Here is a 17,164-nt window from a genome sequence, read left to right as displayed (position 1 = left end):
CAGCTGATTTAAAATCTGCATCACCATTGTCGGTTTTTAAAAACTGCTTTGTGATAATAAGTCCTCCCACCGAAATTTGAGATAACAATAGTTTTTCTAATCTACTTCGGCTAAATCCATTTTCCAACTGCAAAAAGTCAACTTCACTTATCGGTGTAGCTGTACCCTTTGTTAATATCATAGATTAAAAATTGTCGAAACCGTACAGTTTTTTTTTCTTTTTCATTTCATTTTCAATTTGGGCGTAGAAGGAATACGCAGACAAGATGGTGGGCTCTTTCTCAAAATATTGTTATATAGTACTTTCTGCTCCATCTATTCTGTTTACATCATAGCAGAGCAAGGTGTAAAACAACCAATCTTTGGTGTGAGCAGAACAGTACCAGCGTACATAACATAGTTTTTACAGTCTCTCAATTACAGGTCTTTAAAAATTTAAGCATTTGTGCTGACAATATTTTCTGCTAATCTTCCAGCATTTCTTTCATGCCATGTAACACTAAATGGTAAATGTCTGTTTTTCTTCCCTCAGAATGGTGCAAAAGTTTCCTAAAATAAAATCAAACGCTTTGTAAAAATAGCTCTCTTTATACCCGGAAGTTGAAGTAACATAATAAAGTTAGTTAAACACATTGTGACTACTGTCTTCATCACCACCTAGAGTATATTTTCTGGTAAATTTCTCATTTTGTTCATTTCTTGGCTTGTAAGTCCTTCTTTGTTTTATGAGCATTTTTGGTTTTAATAATTTTATAGCTTTTGATTTACATTTCGCACAAATATGATAATCTAGATTGCAGAACTGTTTATTTATACTAGCTCTGTACTCTTCTGTTATTCTCTCTGAACATTTTTCTTACAAAACAAAGTGACAATTTTAATCGATTTCTGGTCCCAAACTTTTTTCTGAGTAAGTGCAACACCTTGTTTTTTTGTATTCATTGTTGATGAATCTTCACTAATAAGGATTCCCCTAGAAATGGGCGTACACAGGAAAATTTCAGAATCAGCCAAAATAGTTGCAAATCTGTTTCAATCAATAGCTGATAGCAAAGATAATCGGCGATGTGAAAAAAAGTTTAGGGTAGGTGGATTGACATGATTATCGAAGAAAGTTTAAACAACAAGAAAAACAAACTGTTTCAAAGTATCAATAGAAAACTTACGTAAATATAATAACAATAATAATGCAAGTAATAGACAAACAGGCTGTGATAAAAATAAAATTAATAACGTACTCATTTTCAAGGTCTTCACTTTTTGGAGATTCACTTTTTGGGTTTGATTGCACAAAAAGAATCGCAGTAACATTAGCGGCATGGTTTCGGAAAATAAGTACAAAAAAAAAAAAATAAAAGCCAACAAAATATAAATAGCATTTGCTTCCAATAACTACTGCTGTTCCAAATTTCAGTTTCGTTTACTTCTTTTCGTCAGTCCAGTTACATACAACTAGAACGCACTCGTCAAAAATCAACTCACTCACGAAAATGTTATCAGTAAATCGTTGGAGGGTAGTGCAGATTAGCATTCCCTTGTTCTGCTCTGTTTTAGCCGGAACCGAAAGTGCTAATTTTCCTGCACAGTAAAACTGCAAAAAGGGGCCGTGGCCGAAGTTTGAGTAAAACCAGAATTGAAACAGAAACCGAAACCAAAAAGACCGAAACTTGAAAACCAAATTAATACCAAGATTACATAAAATAACTATTTTACATATAATTAAACGATCAGTATTTCATAATCGAATAAAAAGTTGACCTGAGAAGATGTTTTAATAATTGAAGTTCACTTAAAGAATGATTTGAAAATTATAGCTTGAATTACCTAACGTGGTTTTGGTTAAAATTATAACAACGGTTGATAATTAAAACTGATTGAACCTCAAAAATGTTAAAACACCGACTTAATTGGAAAATCATCACAATTCCATCCTAAACTAGAAGCAGGTTATATAAACAGGTATTATAAAAAAATCAACTTCTTTTCAAAATTACGGTTCATTAAGGTTTCGGGCAATAAAAGAAAAAGAAAGAAAAAAAGAGAAATTTTCTCATCTTCGTTTGCCAACTTTATTTTTTTAACTTAAATTATGAAGCAACCATCTAAAAAAGTTTTCTCAAATGGTCAATATTTTAACACAAATTTCTTTCGAGCCGTTATTACACATATTAGAATTTGGAACGTTAAAAATTTTGAAGAAAATAATAATGAGTAAGATTATATTGATTTGTCAAAATTTCTTTTTTCAAAAATTATCAATACATTTAAAATGAAATGGTTTAAGACAAAAATTAATAAGCTTTATATAACAAAAAACTATTTTTCTATTTTAATAAATTATTAACTGTTATACATGTTTGTTATAATTTATTTTCATTATAAACATGATTTATAAAAAACAAGTTTTTTAAATACTTTAGTGCAGATGTTAAATATGGAAGTAATAAAAAGCTGCGTCATTGCATATATCTTTAATTGAAAGAGTCACATAATATATATTTTTTCTGTTTTTATCCACATACCTTTTTTCATGGTTTGCTTCAATATATCCAGTTACTTGAGTATGACGAACATGCTTTTGTGGTGATTGCTTATTTTGTTCGATGTGTCATAACCTTGAATAAAGACGTCCGGAGTCTTGCCAAAAGCTTCGCATGTGCATTCAGAAAATTTCTTGAAAAATAAAGTAATGCAACTTTTTTCTATTTCAAGAAACAATGTCGAAAACTGAATGAAAACTGCGTCAAAACGAGTACCTGCACAGTACTTTAATTCGCACGATGAGAATATTTACATTATCAGATATATTTATCAAAATAGATTGAATGCTTGTGCCTAAAGCCTTCTTTTTCATCACAAGAAATATTTCTCCGAGAATCTTACCCATTAAATCTTTTTTTATGAATTTACAAAATTGAAAGATTTCCTATTAATTTTTTACTCCTTGAACCGGATTTTCTCATGGTTTTGTTGAGCATAGAGCAGAATTTCGGCGACATTGACATCTTGACTCCGTCACACTAATACCAGCTCCACCGAAAATCCTTTAAGAGCTAAAGCTAAACATAACAACACAAAACCTTGTATTCACACCAAACTTGAGATAGATTTCACCGCATTTCACCTCGTAAAAATTCTTTAACAATGCATTATAAACAAGCATCATTAAAGAGTTTTTAACTGTTACTTGGTACCAAATTGAATCAAGCATATGATCCATTACCGGAATGGTAATCTCCGAAGATCGAGCTTTAGCTGGTCCAGATACTTAATGAAGTAAATGTTAAACTGCTTTCAAAATGCAAACAAAAGTAAGGAAACACACTGCAGACTGTGTTTCAAAGTTTAAAAACTAATCAAAAAAATAGACAAAAAATTGACATAAGCGCACCGCAGTTTTTATCAAACTGCTGCAACAACGGCGTAATTTTTTAATGCTTTAACTCTACAGAATTGATTAATGGTAGTTTTTTCTTTTTAAATATCAAAACTTAATAATTCATCAAAAAAAAGTTTGAGGGGAATACCCTTGAAACCACACTTGAGGGAAGGGAAAAAACCATTTGTTATATCCTGTGTATTTCTTTCAAATACTCCGTGTATTTCTTTCATATATCCCGTATATATCATTCATATATTGCTAACTTTCATTTTAAAAAATTTAAACGTATCAAGAGCTTTGTAGTAGGTTTTTTGAATGCTTTAATCGATTTTAAATAATAATTAATAATTAATTAATGGCTGAGGAGCAGTAAAAGTTTGAGAAATAAAAAGTGGCTTTTTGTGCAACATCTGAATAAACAACCTTCAAAGGGTTTGACATAAGGTTTAAAATATGTTTGTACGCAGTTTTAGTTTTCAAAAGCTTTTTGTTTCCTAATGTTTTTTTTATTGGACACATCAGTCATTTGTAAATAATGATGGGAGGGCGGGAAGGGAGGAAAGTTAAATAAGGAGTTTGGTATATGGAGTCGTTCCCAAAAAATACTGTTGCGTTTCTAGCGATCTTTCTCTATCGTTTTACAGTTCCGTTAATCACATTCGGTTTAACAAAAGATAAATCTGACATTACACCAGAAAAATGTTGCTCTTTTCATTTCACAAATTCTAATCGTCGTTAAAGTCACAATTTCTAAACGCAGTAAAACCCGCTGAATGAAGTTCTCTAACTATTCAAAGCGATTTCTCTTGTTTAATTGCCTCGGCACTTTTTATAAAACCATTACGTCACAAGCGTCGCTTAAACAAAAACAACTTTGCGATAAGATTTGCAAAACCCCTTCTTTCTTTAAATACCTCACTCGTGAGCAAACACTTTTAAAGATTTAATAACACCATTAACTATGGAGGAACCGTTAAAACAACGTTTTTTATGCTAATTGCTCTACAATTAGAAAATTTAAAACAGTCTAAATGCGTAATTATAAAAAGCAAAACATGCTGACTTTCAAGAACTTTTCAGCTGATAAAAGTGTCTCATCACCAAGCTTTGTCAGAATTCTTGTTAAGAATCGTTTATAGATGCTTTTTTTAAAAGTTATTTGATATGGACATAAAGCCGTATAATTGACTCTGCTATATTGACAACTTACACTTTTCAATTAAACAAATAAATTCCTTTTAGACGTAAAATTTTTTACTAAGATAAAAATAGTTTATTGCACCTATTAAAAAAAAATAAAATAAAGATTGAGTGAATAATGAAAGTTATGTTGTTTAAGCCGGATATTAGCCTAAATCTACCCTGGGAATTTATGGGAATTAACCTGAATCTTATCTCATAAATATTTATATCATAGAATATTTTAAAAGCAAAAAATAACTAACCAGGTGATTAGAAAGCAGGTTTCATTTAATGTCGAAACGTTTTTTAAATTTCATGATTTATGTGTTCTTTTTAGTATCGTCGATCATCTCGCAGTACGAAGATTAAAAAGCTTCCTGCAAATCCACTAATGATTTCATTCATCAGTGGATTTGTAGAAAGCTTTGCAAGTCTTCATTTTAGTACCAGATAGCGCATCATCTCCTGGATATTCAAAGCGTTAAAGATTCACGTCATTTGTGATCATGCAATCGAATGTTATAGAGCGTGTTCGAATTTCGAGTAATTATCGTTGAGTCGTTACCGATAAAATGGAATCGATATTCAATAGCCATTTATTTATTGTAAAAGGGTAAAAACACAAAAGAGCTCTCGCTTTTCTATATCATTATTTTAAAAAACGAATTTCTGAAAATCAAAGCGACGTTAAATTATTATTTTTCGGAAAAAATTCGCCATAAATTAACATTTTAAAAATTTCATTCACTTTTTGTTCAATTTTCTCAACAATATTTAAAAAATTTTAAAAAAGTCAAATAATATTATTCTCTTTTTTTAATGCTCGTTGACACTTTTATTTGCTTAAGTTTATTTATTTTTATCAATAATCTGTGTGCGTACCAATTTTCTTTTTATTTTTCTCTGTGTTTATCTATATATTTATCTCTGTATATATATATTTTTTAATATTTAACTTTTATCTCCACGTTTTAATATTCAACTTTTATCACCAGCAACAGTGCTTACCCAATCTTAATCGAAACTCGCTCTACTTTGTTTCTCGATTCTTTGGTTTACTTTTTTCGGTCCTGTAATCTCATTAACATATTTTGATTTGATTAATTATAAGATTATTCTCTAATATTTTTGATAAAAGCAATAAAAACGAGGTCTGTAACTAAAACAATTTAGTTATTTTTTTAAATTCGTCATCACGTTGAAAATATGGCGAATTTTAGCGTTTTCGTATGAATTTTTAACTTTTTCAGATTAAATTTAGTGAATATTAAGTTGATCTAAAAGTTTCCAATACGTTTTCTTAGCTATGGACGACGATCTTTTATAATCTGCAATAAAAATAGAGAGAGAGGGGGGGGGGGGGGGGGTACGAAAGTAAAACAGCGCCGTTATTGTTAAATTGCATTTCATAGCTTTCTAAAGACTAGAATGTCACGAATTCTATAATAAATTTTAAATATCCAGATTATAAGCATTGCTTGTAATTAATTCAATAGCTTGCTCAACTCCAAATAAGAGAAAGCAACGCTGATGTTCAAGAAGTTTTGTATATCAAAGTTTTTCTCACAATGTTGTCAAAAATGATTCTAAATTTCAATCAAATTTTCTAAATATTTGTTTCGTGTCAACATTCGTTTTCCGAATTTACTTGATCAAATGATAAAATGACACTAATACTTGTGGATTGTTGTCTTTTTATAGATGAGAGGACTTTTTTAAAACGTTGTAAAAAACTATACTTTTGCGTTTAAATGAAAAGTTAGTTAGGCATTAAATCAGTGAGTTTAAAAGCGTGCAAAACCAAAGTAGGCCATTTTTGTTTTATGTTTTAAAATTGTTTTGAATATGAAGAATGGATTAAGACTAAGAGAAGTACAATTTGATAAAATAATTTCATCAAGTCGAACTGCATCGCTGTTGATATTATTTCGTCAAGCTGTAGTCAGTTATTATAGAAATTTTATACATAATATCGTACATCATTGATGAAGCTATTTAACTAAATACTATCCATTTTAATACAACCTTTATATACAATCATGTAAGCGAACAACTACTGAAGCTAGATTAGGATATTCCTAATACTTTTTAATTGATAGCCTGTCATAAGCAGGACATCAATTGAGACATCAATTCAAATATTCGAGGTAATTAAACCTGAAAGAGCAACCTTTGTGAAGTTAAAAAAATATATAATTAATGGTTATTCCAACAAATATTGAGGAGAACCACAAACGCAAAGTACCTCGATGTTACAAAGTTCAAAAAGTGGATTCTTTTTTGGGCTTTTTCTTAGTGGAGATAAAATAAAACATCCGACACAATAAGTTTAAAGGTACAAAATCGCCTTTTAATCTTTGCTACTTTCAAGCAATTATCCATTTTATTATACTTTGCAGATGCTGCTATACGATTACTGATGGAGGTTTTACGAACATACTCGACAGGTTGTAAAGATTAGAAGATAAGTAAATTGAAATCAAAAGCTCACAACTTGAAAAAAAAATACACGGAATATACCAATACACGGAGTAACTGCATGGAATAGATTACCTAGAACTAAAAAGAACCAAGCATCTTATGCATCAAGCCTATAAGATATATATATTTTAAAAAGTTTGAAAGTATACAATGATTTTTATACTGATACCAAAATCCACTTTGTATTTTCTAACTTTTAAAAATATACGTAGATAAAAAAACTTTCAAACTCTTAAAAGCATGAGAGAGATAAACAACATCTCATAAGGATGAGAGAGATAAACAAAGTGCTAATTAACTTATCATCTATAGTTTGCTGACCTTTAAAAAGTATAATTTTTATATATATACCAAATAGGTTTCGTAAGATGCAGGAAAATATTCTAGAGGATTAGAATAACAAGGAGATCTGTTGAACGTTCATTAAAAAGTGCTTTTCATAAAGTGTGTTTCACAGATTCTGCTGAATAACATGAATAATAACTAAACAATTTTATCGATTATATTTATTAATTGTATCGCTACTTTGTGATTTATACGGTTCTTAACAATAACCACTAAGAACTAAATTGATACAAAACAGAAAGTCAACAAAGATTTGAAGAAATCGAGAAGTTCCCCATTAGTGAGTTATATCGATTCCTGGATAGTGGTTTGGATGTCGGTAGTGGACATCAATTCCTGGATATGCAGGAACCTTTGGTAACTTGTTTGCTAAGTTAGAGGAGAAACAGCTCAAAGATAGTTTGAAAAATAGTGAATTATTCCCTTTTTTCAGATAGTGAGATTCTCAAACTCCCGATATTCCCTTTAAAGTGGATTAGATGTCCCATGCCACAATATCGACTGAGCTTAGACTATGACTGCTACTATTACCAGTACATTCTCTAGATTAATTGATAGGGTTTTATTTAAAAATGGTAGGTTTTAACCTCTTTCGTAAAAGACTCTGCTAAGGTTGGTTTTAACTAAAAGGCATAAAATAATTTTATGTTTTTAAAGTAATATGAAAACTGAGATAATGTATGTATGTATGTATGTATGTATGTATGTATGTATGTATGTATGTATGTATGTATGTATGTATGTATGTATGTATGTATGTATGTATGTATGTATGTATGTATGTATGTATGTATGTATGTATGTATGTATGTATGTATGTATGTATGTATGTATGTATGTATGTATGTATGTATGTATGTATGTATGTATGTATGTATGTATGTATGTATGTATGTATGTATGTATGTATGTATGTATGTATGTATGTATGTATGTATGTATGTATGTATGTATGTATGTATGTATGTATGTATGTATGTATCATTTTTTAAGTTTAAGTAAATTTTTATTGCGTAGTTTTCTCAGAAATTGAGAGTTTCCCACACTTTTTATTTCATTCTTATTTAAGTAATTTATTTTTACTAAGAGTGAGTTGTTTTAATGATATTAATATACATTTACATAGTCATTTATTATTCACAGTTTTTCTCAGCATCTAAATGATTTTGAGACTGATAGTGGTTTCCAGTTGTAATTTAGTTAAATTTGTATGTTTGAGTAATACTTGGTAAAATATGTGTAGCATTTGTTTGTTTGAGAGGGAAAGTTGATTCTAGATAAAGCACTTTTTGCTTTATCCTATGGTAAAAAATTAAAAAAAAATTTTTTTTTTAATTTTTTATTACGACTTTCTGTAAAAGTCTTTCATTGAAAAGTGAAAGGAATCGTTCTTTGAAAATTTGAATCTGAAGATGAATTTTAATATGTAATTGTAAACTTTTTAAATAAATTTTGAAAGGTTTTATTTCTTTACTTTTAATTAGCAGGTTAATACAAATGAAGAATTTAAAATGGTCTGTGTTTTTGATTATCTGTTCTTTTTGCTCAAATGAAGGGGATCCAGTGTATTTAAAAAATATTGACTGTGGCTCTTATGTAGATTATGTTCCAGTTGATGAACAGTTTTTTCGTTATATGCCATACTATGTCGAGTTGTACAGATGTCATGGTGCAAACCAAAATATGAACCCACAAAACCGTCAATGTGTTCCAAAAGACGGTGCTGTAGAAAATATAAGCATATATGCAATTGAAATTGCCTCTCAAAAACTAACAGTTCTAACACTAAAAAATTATACCTCATGTGATGAAAAATGTCTTTTGAACTCTTCATCCTGTACTCCTTATCAAACCTTTGAGCAAGAAACATGCTATTGCGAATGTAATTATACAGACACACCTGTTCCCAATCCATGTACCAGTCCATATGTTTGGGATAAAACAGCTTGTAATTGTGTTTGTCCAGACTCAGGGTTTTTGTGTGAGGAAAGAAAGGAGTTTAATCAAGAAGTTTGCGGGTGTGTTTGTCAGCAAAAGTTTAATGTTCTGTGTGCCAGTCGTAATCAATACATTGATCAAAAAACATGCGCTTGCATAGATTTAGCAGAAGTTAGAAGCTCTGCTAGGATTGGCTGCAAGGATGGAGTTAATGGATCAATATTAGCAGTAATAATGTTCATAGAAGCGTTTTTAATTATAGCTTCATACTTTGTACTTTATGTATACTGCTACAAAAAAAAATATTTAAAAATGAAGAATTCTAAAGCTTATGTTGGATAAATGGCGATAAAATTTTCTAAATAACTTAAAGTTTTTGAGCTCAATTACATTTTTGTTGCTCAATTAACTGCACAAGAATGATAAACAGTTAATTAATGACATTTTTAATGGTTTTTAAAAACATCATAAGTTAAAGATTTTTGATGCTTGAAGAAACAATATAGAGCTGTTTTTCTGTGAGTCCATACATGAATAACTTCTTATTTGCCTCTGTTAACAAAATAATTCTAATATAACTTCTGTCAACCCATTAGAGTTTTTTTGTCTGTCAAGTCTTTGTTATTTTCCAGTTGATGTTCCTGTTTCATCACAACGTGTCGCCCTGTCAACCGTAATTATACTTTTGAATATTTATAATTGGAGATTAAGGCTACACAATATGAATAAAATTTTAAAGCGATGTCGCCTTAAAATGCATGTATAATTTTTAATGTTTTAAATTGTAGATAAGGGATACATACATTTTACAGCGATATTCCAAACCAAATATTTCTAAGCTGGCATTAAATAAGGAATAATAAAACCAATGTAAGTAAAAATAATCATGCATACCAACAAACTCAGCAAAACTAAATCAAAAACTCAGCAAAAAAAAAAACTTCACGTGGAAAATCAAATCAGAGCTGTGGCTCATCTCATCAGGTAAATGGTGGATCCAAAATATATTCAGATTTATTATATTTAAACAATATATTTAACTTCAGTGTAGGGTGAAATTCAGTATGGGATAGGATAGTGCTTAAAAAAAGCTTGCATAGGTTTATTCGAACAGTAAGAAGTAACATAATGGTAGAGCTATCATTATGCTGATAGTAGTGTACTAATAGTTTAATTATTTGTCAAGTTTTACAGTTATTATATTAAATATGTTTATGGGATAATTTACTTGTGTAATTGTTCAATTATATTCTAAAATTTTTTAAAGTCAAGCATTTTATGAAGTTCCACTCATAAACAGTTTGCAACTTAAAAAGTAAGCAATGAGAAAAAAAATTCGTTGTTATTGCAAAGTATGCAGCAAGGTAATTTAATCTAAATGAAATTTCAACAAAAAAATTTCAATCTTATAATATTTTTATTGTAAGTTTAATTAAAACACTTTTGTGATAATTAGTTTCGGTAAGATATTTTCTTGATTAACCTGTATTTTATTTACAAAGTGCTTTTTTTTTTTTAGTGGTCTTGTGATTTGGGACAATTGTTATTCCATTTAAGAAATAATAGAAGAACTTCTAGGACCTGTTTGTTTTAAAATTTTAACAGAATCAAGCTTTGGTGTCAGCCCCATCTAACCGATAAGTACGAATCGTGCCTAAATATTTTTTAGTACTTGTTATTTTTGTACTAAAATTGCACTTGAAAAATAATTGGCTGCTGATATTTTGTAATCAATTCCGATAACATTTCGACTCAAACGCATAACAGACGTAATTACAGACGACGTAATTTTAGATGAAAAAGAAAAGGCAATTTTATTAATAAAAAAAAAAAAAAGTTGTACATAATGATGATTTTGGGCACAGCGCCAGAAATGTTCTCAAATGGTGGTTGATTTTTTTAAACCAATTTTTTTTCATAATTTCATCCTAGAAATTGCATGTTCAGTGCTTGGTAGATAATTAGTTGATTTTAATGGTGTTGCATAATGACTTGAAATTTCAGGCAAGCTTTGCATCATTGATGAAACAAGATCTTGTATCTCTTTTTGATTTTGATACAAATCTGATTGGTCTGTTGTCATTACCTTACGCAATATAGGAGTTACATCACGTAAATTGTGTTGCTACAAATATGACCTATCAGCTTTTAAAGATTTTGGCAATATTCTTTGTCTAGCGAAATTGGACTGTAAAGAGTTGGAATGCATAGATGAATGTTGCATTATTTCATTAGATTTCAGAATATGAGTTATGTTGTAAAACAAATTGATAAATTGCTAAGGTTGATGCTATATAATGTGATTTCTCCTGACACAGATTGGAAGGTAACTGATCAACTGGTTTTTGCTGTTTATGCACATTTAATTGATAATCTGAATTCATTTCTGGTGAATCTGACCGCATCTGTTCAAATGTTATCATGAACATTTTTACATTTAGCATTTCTAAATTATTTGAAGTTAATTTTTAAATTAAACTAGTTTTGTGGTAATCAAGTAAAAATGTGACAGTTTAAAAAAGTTAAAATTGATATGAAAAGCAAAAAAATAAATAAATTTTATGGCATTACAAATAGCAATGCGCTTAGTTATCTAGAACCTTTTATTCATAACAAGGCTTAAGATAGGTGTCCAAATAAGGTAAGTATGGGTATTAAGGCCCACCTTTGTCGAATGCGCGGTAAAGAAATGCTGATTTTTTTTTGCTGCCAGTGATAAAACCAGATAACTCTAATATTTTAATGTCGAAAAAAAGTTTCACAATTTATTTTTTCCCTAACTTTGGATTAGTGGGCCTTATTACCCGCCGGGCCTTAATACCCATACTTACCTTATAACAATTAACTTTGTATCAAAGTAAAATAGATAGTTATAAAGGTTGATAAAGTATGCTAGCCATATATTCCAAGACATTTAACAGTAAACAGTGCAACTGTAAATTGTTATTTGTGTGTATAAAATGTTGTATAAATTGTTATTTGTATAAAATGTTGTATGAATTGTTTTTAGGTTAAAGAAAACTGTAAAAGAAGTAAAGAATATGGAAAAGGTATTTAAAACTTAATCTTATTGGATACGTGCTCGTCATGTTAAGAAACTTGCAAATATAATTTTATTTGGTCAATATGACATTAATAGTAGTAATGGTGACATTAAAATAAATACAATATCTATGTGTGGTGAAAATTCTTGTATTACAATAGATGGCTTAATTGATAATAATAATTGCAAGTACTGTAAGCAGATTTTTGAATTTCATTATTGTGCAGTGGTTGTTTTTTAAACAAGTAATGGGGGAAGAGGTTAATGCAGTGCCACTGTCATGGTCGTTCGGCTGCCGATATAAATAAAAGCGATGATAATAACTGTAAAAGTGAATAGCTAATTATCTATTTGGAGTCGTGTTGCGTGAGGTGTTTCACCAAATTAATTTGTACTTAGAGTATTTCATTATTGCAATTTGTAAACAACCAGTACTCTTTGAAGACTATTTGTTATTTCTTGAAATATCAAGAGCAACAAAAAAAACAACGAATCAGATCATCAAGTTCTGTTGGTGCATAAAGGAAGATTAAATGATAGAATAAATTAAGAAAAATTGTTTTCATCTTTTTTTTCTTTTTAATAATTTTTGACAAATTCTTTTATTTTATGAAGTTTATTGAGGTTCTAGTCCTCGTCATGCGGTTAATTCCTGATGAGCCAACACTTTTAAAAACCGTATATATTTTTTTGAATTACAAAAGATATAGCAGCATTTTTTAAGTTCTAAGGCTAAAATTAAAGCTTAGAATTTCCCAGATGGATGGAAAGCCTATCAAGTGACCCAGTATCTGAGATTGGATTGAACTTTTTCCAATCATTGGCATTTCCAACATTTGAGCAGGATCAATCCCATTTGTAATACATCTCTTGATGATATTTCTAAATGAAATCGCATATGTAAACACACTTTTAAAAAGACCGTTTGTTTTCTGCAGGGATAGTAGGTCGGAAGTAAAAATAACTGACTCCCGACTGATGAATTGGTTCAGGAAAACTAATTCCCGACGCCCGTGTTAACTCCCGACTTTTACTTACGCACCAGTTGATGCATCACTTGGAAAAAAATGAAAGTCAAAAAACTGGAAATAAAAAAAAAGTAATTTTTTGACAATATTTTTAGTAAAGCTTTTTATTGTTGTAGTATTTATTGAAATGTAAAAACAAAAAAATTTTGAAGAAGTTTACAATTGCTTTACTATATTTTAACCAAACATACCCATGAGTCCAGTATTTTAATTTTATACAAAATTGTTGATTTTAAAAACGCCATTAAAAAAAAAAAAAAAAAAGAAGCACATAACGGATTTAATTGTAATCTTTCCGACCATTAATAATCCTACGCGTTGAAAAGTGAACCTTTCTACTGGATACATGAAAATTGTACTTCTGATGGTATTTAGAATAAGAATGGTGACTTGATGATCAAACATTAAAAAAGAGAACTTTTAGCAATGTTAACTTTATGAACAGACATTGTTAAAAAAATTGATGTAAACTCTTTCAACGTTCATGCAAAACTTTCAAAGCCTCTCAAAGTTGATAATGTTTTGACAGATACTTTCAGTTGACTTACATTAACTAGTAAAGTTTTTTTACGAATTTACAAAATTGATGAATTTTCTATCAATTTTTACTACTTGAACCGGGTTTTCTCATGGTTTTGTTGAGCATTGAGCTGCATTTCAGCGACTTTGACATCTTGACTCTGTCACACTAATACTAGCTCCATCAATAATCCTTTAAGAGCTAAAGCTAGACATAACAACACAATAAACTTGCCTAACGCAGTCAACCAGACTTCGTAGCCCTTCATCACTACATTAAAGGAATCTAAAATGAAAATGGAGCATTACACCGTTTGTTTTTACCATATACTCACATCAATCTTGATATAATGAAGTATAATTTTACATTAATTAACTTTTGAATGAGTTTAAAGTAGGAATTGAAACCATTAAATGATTTTGAGATGATGCATACTGTATATGAGAATCCAATCTTTAAAAAGAAAAAAATTTTAACTTTGAAAAAATGGAAGTGTCCCGGAAGCAACTGCTGAAATGTTTTTTTATGAATAGTATTTCCTTTTAACTTGAAATATGACATTCTTTTTTTCACAAAATTTTTTAAAGTTTTTAAGTATGTTAGTTGTCTTTACTATTTTTTTTAATATGCTTTATATATTAGGAAGGAAAATAAAGATAAAAAAAATTTGTACAACATGTAAATAACGAGCTATTCCATTGAAACTAAGTAAAACTAACTTGGCTCTTCTATAATTGAAGGGGTGAAGTAGTAAATTTAAATTTTATGCTAAAACTGTTTATTCTTGATTTAAAAAGAATGACTCAAATATTATATATATGCGGAATAGTTGTGCAAAATATTATATATGCGGAATAGTTGTGCAAAATATTATAGGGGAACCTGTTGTACCTTTGACCACGTTGTACCTTTAGTCACTCTGTCATGTTGGCCGACTATTATCATTTTGCAAAAAATTGAAGTGCCATTTGAAATATTAGTCCATGACGATTCTTTTTACCTTAAAATATCATGGTTGGGGAAGATTGTGTTGATCCACAAGAAATTATTAGTTTTAGCTCTTAAAAAGTAAATATTTATGTTTATCTTATTTTGATAACAAAACTGTCATAAATAATGGTTTGGCTAATGTATGATATTACTTACATTAACCAACATCTTTTTTTTATTATGGAAAAGTTTAAATAATTATTTCTAACCCTAAATGGGGTTTGAGATGATAATTGTTGAAGAAACCCATCTCGTGTACCTTTGACCAGCGTAGGACGTTGTACCTTTGACTGGTTTGTACTGCGCTTTAATTTTTTGCGTACTTAAAGAGGACACTTTTATGAAATTTTTCATCAAATTTATCAGACAGCTGTGCTCTTGCAAGTAAAAATCAGCAAAAGGCGTACTATTACTTTCTTGCTGGTATTTTGAAAGTTTTAAATATAATATAAGTGATAAAATGATATTAACAAATTATTTTTTTATATATTTCTATATCTTATGCATTGTTTTATTTAATTTATTGATAAATAAGAGTAAATTTTACACTTGACACACAATCCATTATTGGAATGTATATTTTTATGTACTTATAATGCTTGATAATCAGTTTTAATAATTAAGTTAGTTGGCAGCTGTAGCAACTTGATAATTAAGTTGATTATATAGTTGAACTTGATTTCTGTACAGCAATCCTTATTGCTGTACAGAAATAAGGATTTACTCCTTGGCATTCAAAGGTACCTTACTCCTTGGCATTCAAAGGTACAACGTACATGTTGTACCATTGACTATTTGAGTACTTTTTTAAAAACGCTCAAAAATGATACTTTTTGGTTGAATGAGAAAAAAGTCAAAAGTATAATTTTTGCGCAAAATATAAGAGAATAACATAAACTTTGAATGGTATAAATTGATTCAACCGTGGAGCAAAAAAACGCCCGGAAACAAAAAGTGGTCAGAGGCAAAACAGGTTCCCCTATATGCGGAATAGTTGTGCAAAATATTATATATGCGGAATAGTTGTGCAAAATATTATATATGCGGAATAGTTGTGCAAAAAATTATATATGCGGAATAGTTGTGCAAAATATTATATATGCGGAATAGTTGTGCAAAATTTCTTATCATAATTAAATCATAGATTGCGCTTTTGAATCACCGATATTTCGGTACTTCAATTATCTTCGCATTAAAATACCGAATGTGCGAAGAAAGCCTTGCTTTTATTATATTTATAGAAACCAATCAAATTACATTTTTAAAAGAAAGTTTGCATCTTTGTTCATTTTCAATAATCTGTTATTGAACCAGAGAAACATGCCAAATACACGATCATTCTACGATTAATCGTCTATTAAACTCTATTACTCTACGATTAATTGTATATTTAATCGTAGAGTGATATTCTTAAACACTATTCTCAAAATACTCCCGAAGCTAACGTTTGTACAACATGAAAGTATTGCAAGACAGATAATACTGCTTGGTTCATTTCATTCTTCTCAATTTAAGCACAATAACATGGTTACAAACATGTTTTTTTGCTTAAATTGAGAAGAGCCAAGTGGAGATTGCTTTCTACACACTGAAGACTGCGTTTCAAAGGTTAAAAACCAATCAAAAAAATAGACAAAAAATTGGCATAAGCGCACCGCACAGTTTTTATCAAACTGCTGCAACTATGGCGTAACTTTTGATGCTTTAACTCTATATAATTGATTAATGGTAGTTTTTTCTTTTTAAATATCGAAACTTACTTAATAATTCATCAAAAAAAAGTTTCAGGGGAATACCCTTGAGACCACCCTTGACGGAAGGGAAAAAACCATTTGTTATATCCTGTGTATTTCTTTCAAATACTCCGTGTATTTCTTTCATATATCCCGTATATATCATTCATATATTGCTAACTTTCATTTTAAAAAATTTAAACGTATCAAGAGCTTTGTAGTAGGTTTTTTTGAATGCTTTAATCGATTTTAAATAATTAATAATTAATAATTAATTAATGACTGAGGAGCAGTAAAAGTTTGAGAAATAAAAAGTGGCTTTTTGTGCAACATCTGAATAAACATCCTTCAAAGGGTTTGACATAAGGTTTAAAAAATGTTTGTTTCCTAATGTTTTTTTAATTGGACACATTAGTCATCTGTAAATAATAATGGGGGAGGGGGGCGGTGAGAGAGGAAAGTTAAATAAGGAGTTTGGTATATGGAGTCGTTCCCAAAAAATTCTGTTGCATTTCTAACGAT

At 29.5% G+C, this 17,164-nt stretch overlaps 1 protein-coding gene across 2 annotated transcripts; it reads left to right on the top strand.

The window, feature by feature from the left end:
* The first annotated feature begins 6,228 nt into the window (after window positions 1–6,228).
* Window positions 6,229–13,543, top strand: LOC149878314 (uncharacterized). 2 transcript variants are annotated; one of them, XM_090073295.1, is made up of 4 exons: window positions 6,229–10,692; window positions 10,848–10,969; window positions 12,339–12,378; window positions 13,310–13,543. In XM_090073295.1, exon 1 carries the CDS (start codon window positions 8,888–8,890, stop codon window positions 9,668–9,670), a length of 783 nt encoding a protein of 260 aa, XP_089929421.1. In that variant the 5' UTR covers window positions 6,229–8,887; the 3' UTR covers window positions 9,671–10,692; window positions 10,848–10,969; window positions 12,339–12,378; window positions 13,310–13,543. The 2 variants fall into 2 exon arrangements, with proteins under 2 accessions (XP_089929421.1, XP_089929420.1); XM_090073294.1 differs by lacking the exon at window positions 13,310–13,543 and having other exon boundaries at window positions 12,339–12,931.
* The last annotated feature ends 3,621 nt before the right edge of the window (window positions 13,544–17,164 follow it).

This window comes from Hydra viridissima, unplaced genomic scaffold (genome assembly GCF_058129835.1).
Source record: "Hydra viridissima isolate aposymbiotic clone 2 unplaced genomic scaffold, HvirCarnegie_v1 scaffold_15, whole genome shotgun sequence".
NCBI classification, from domain to species: domain Eukaryota; kingdom Metazoa; phylum Cnidaria; class Hydrozoa; order Anthoathecata; family Hydridae; genus Hydra; species Hydra viridissima.
Note: the sequence above shows the minus strand (reverse complement) of the source record. Positions and strands in the feature narration are given on the sequence as shown.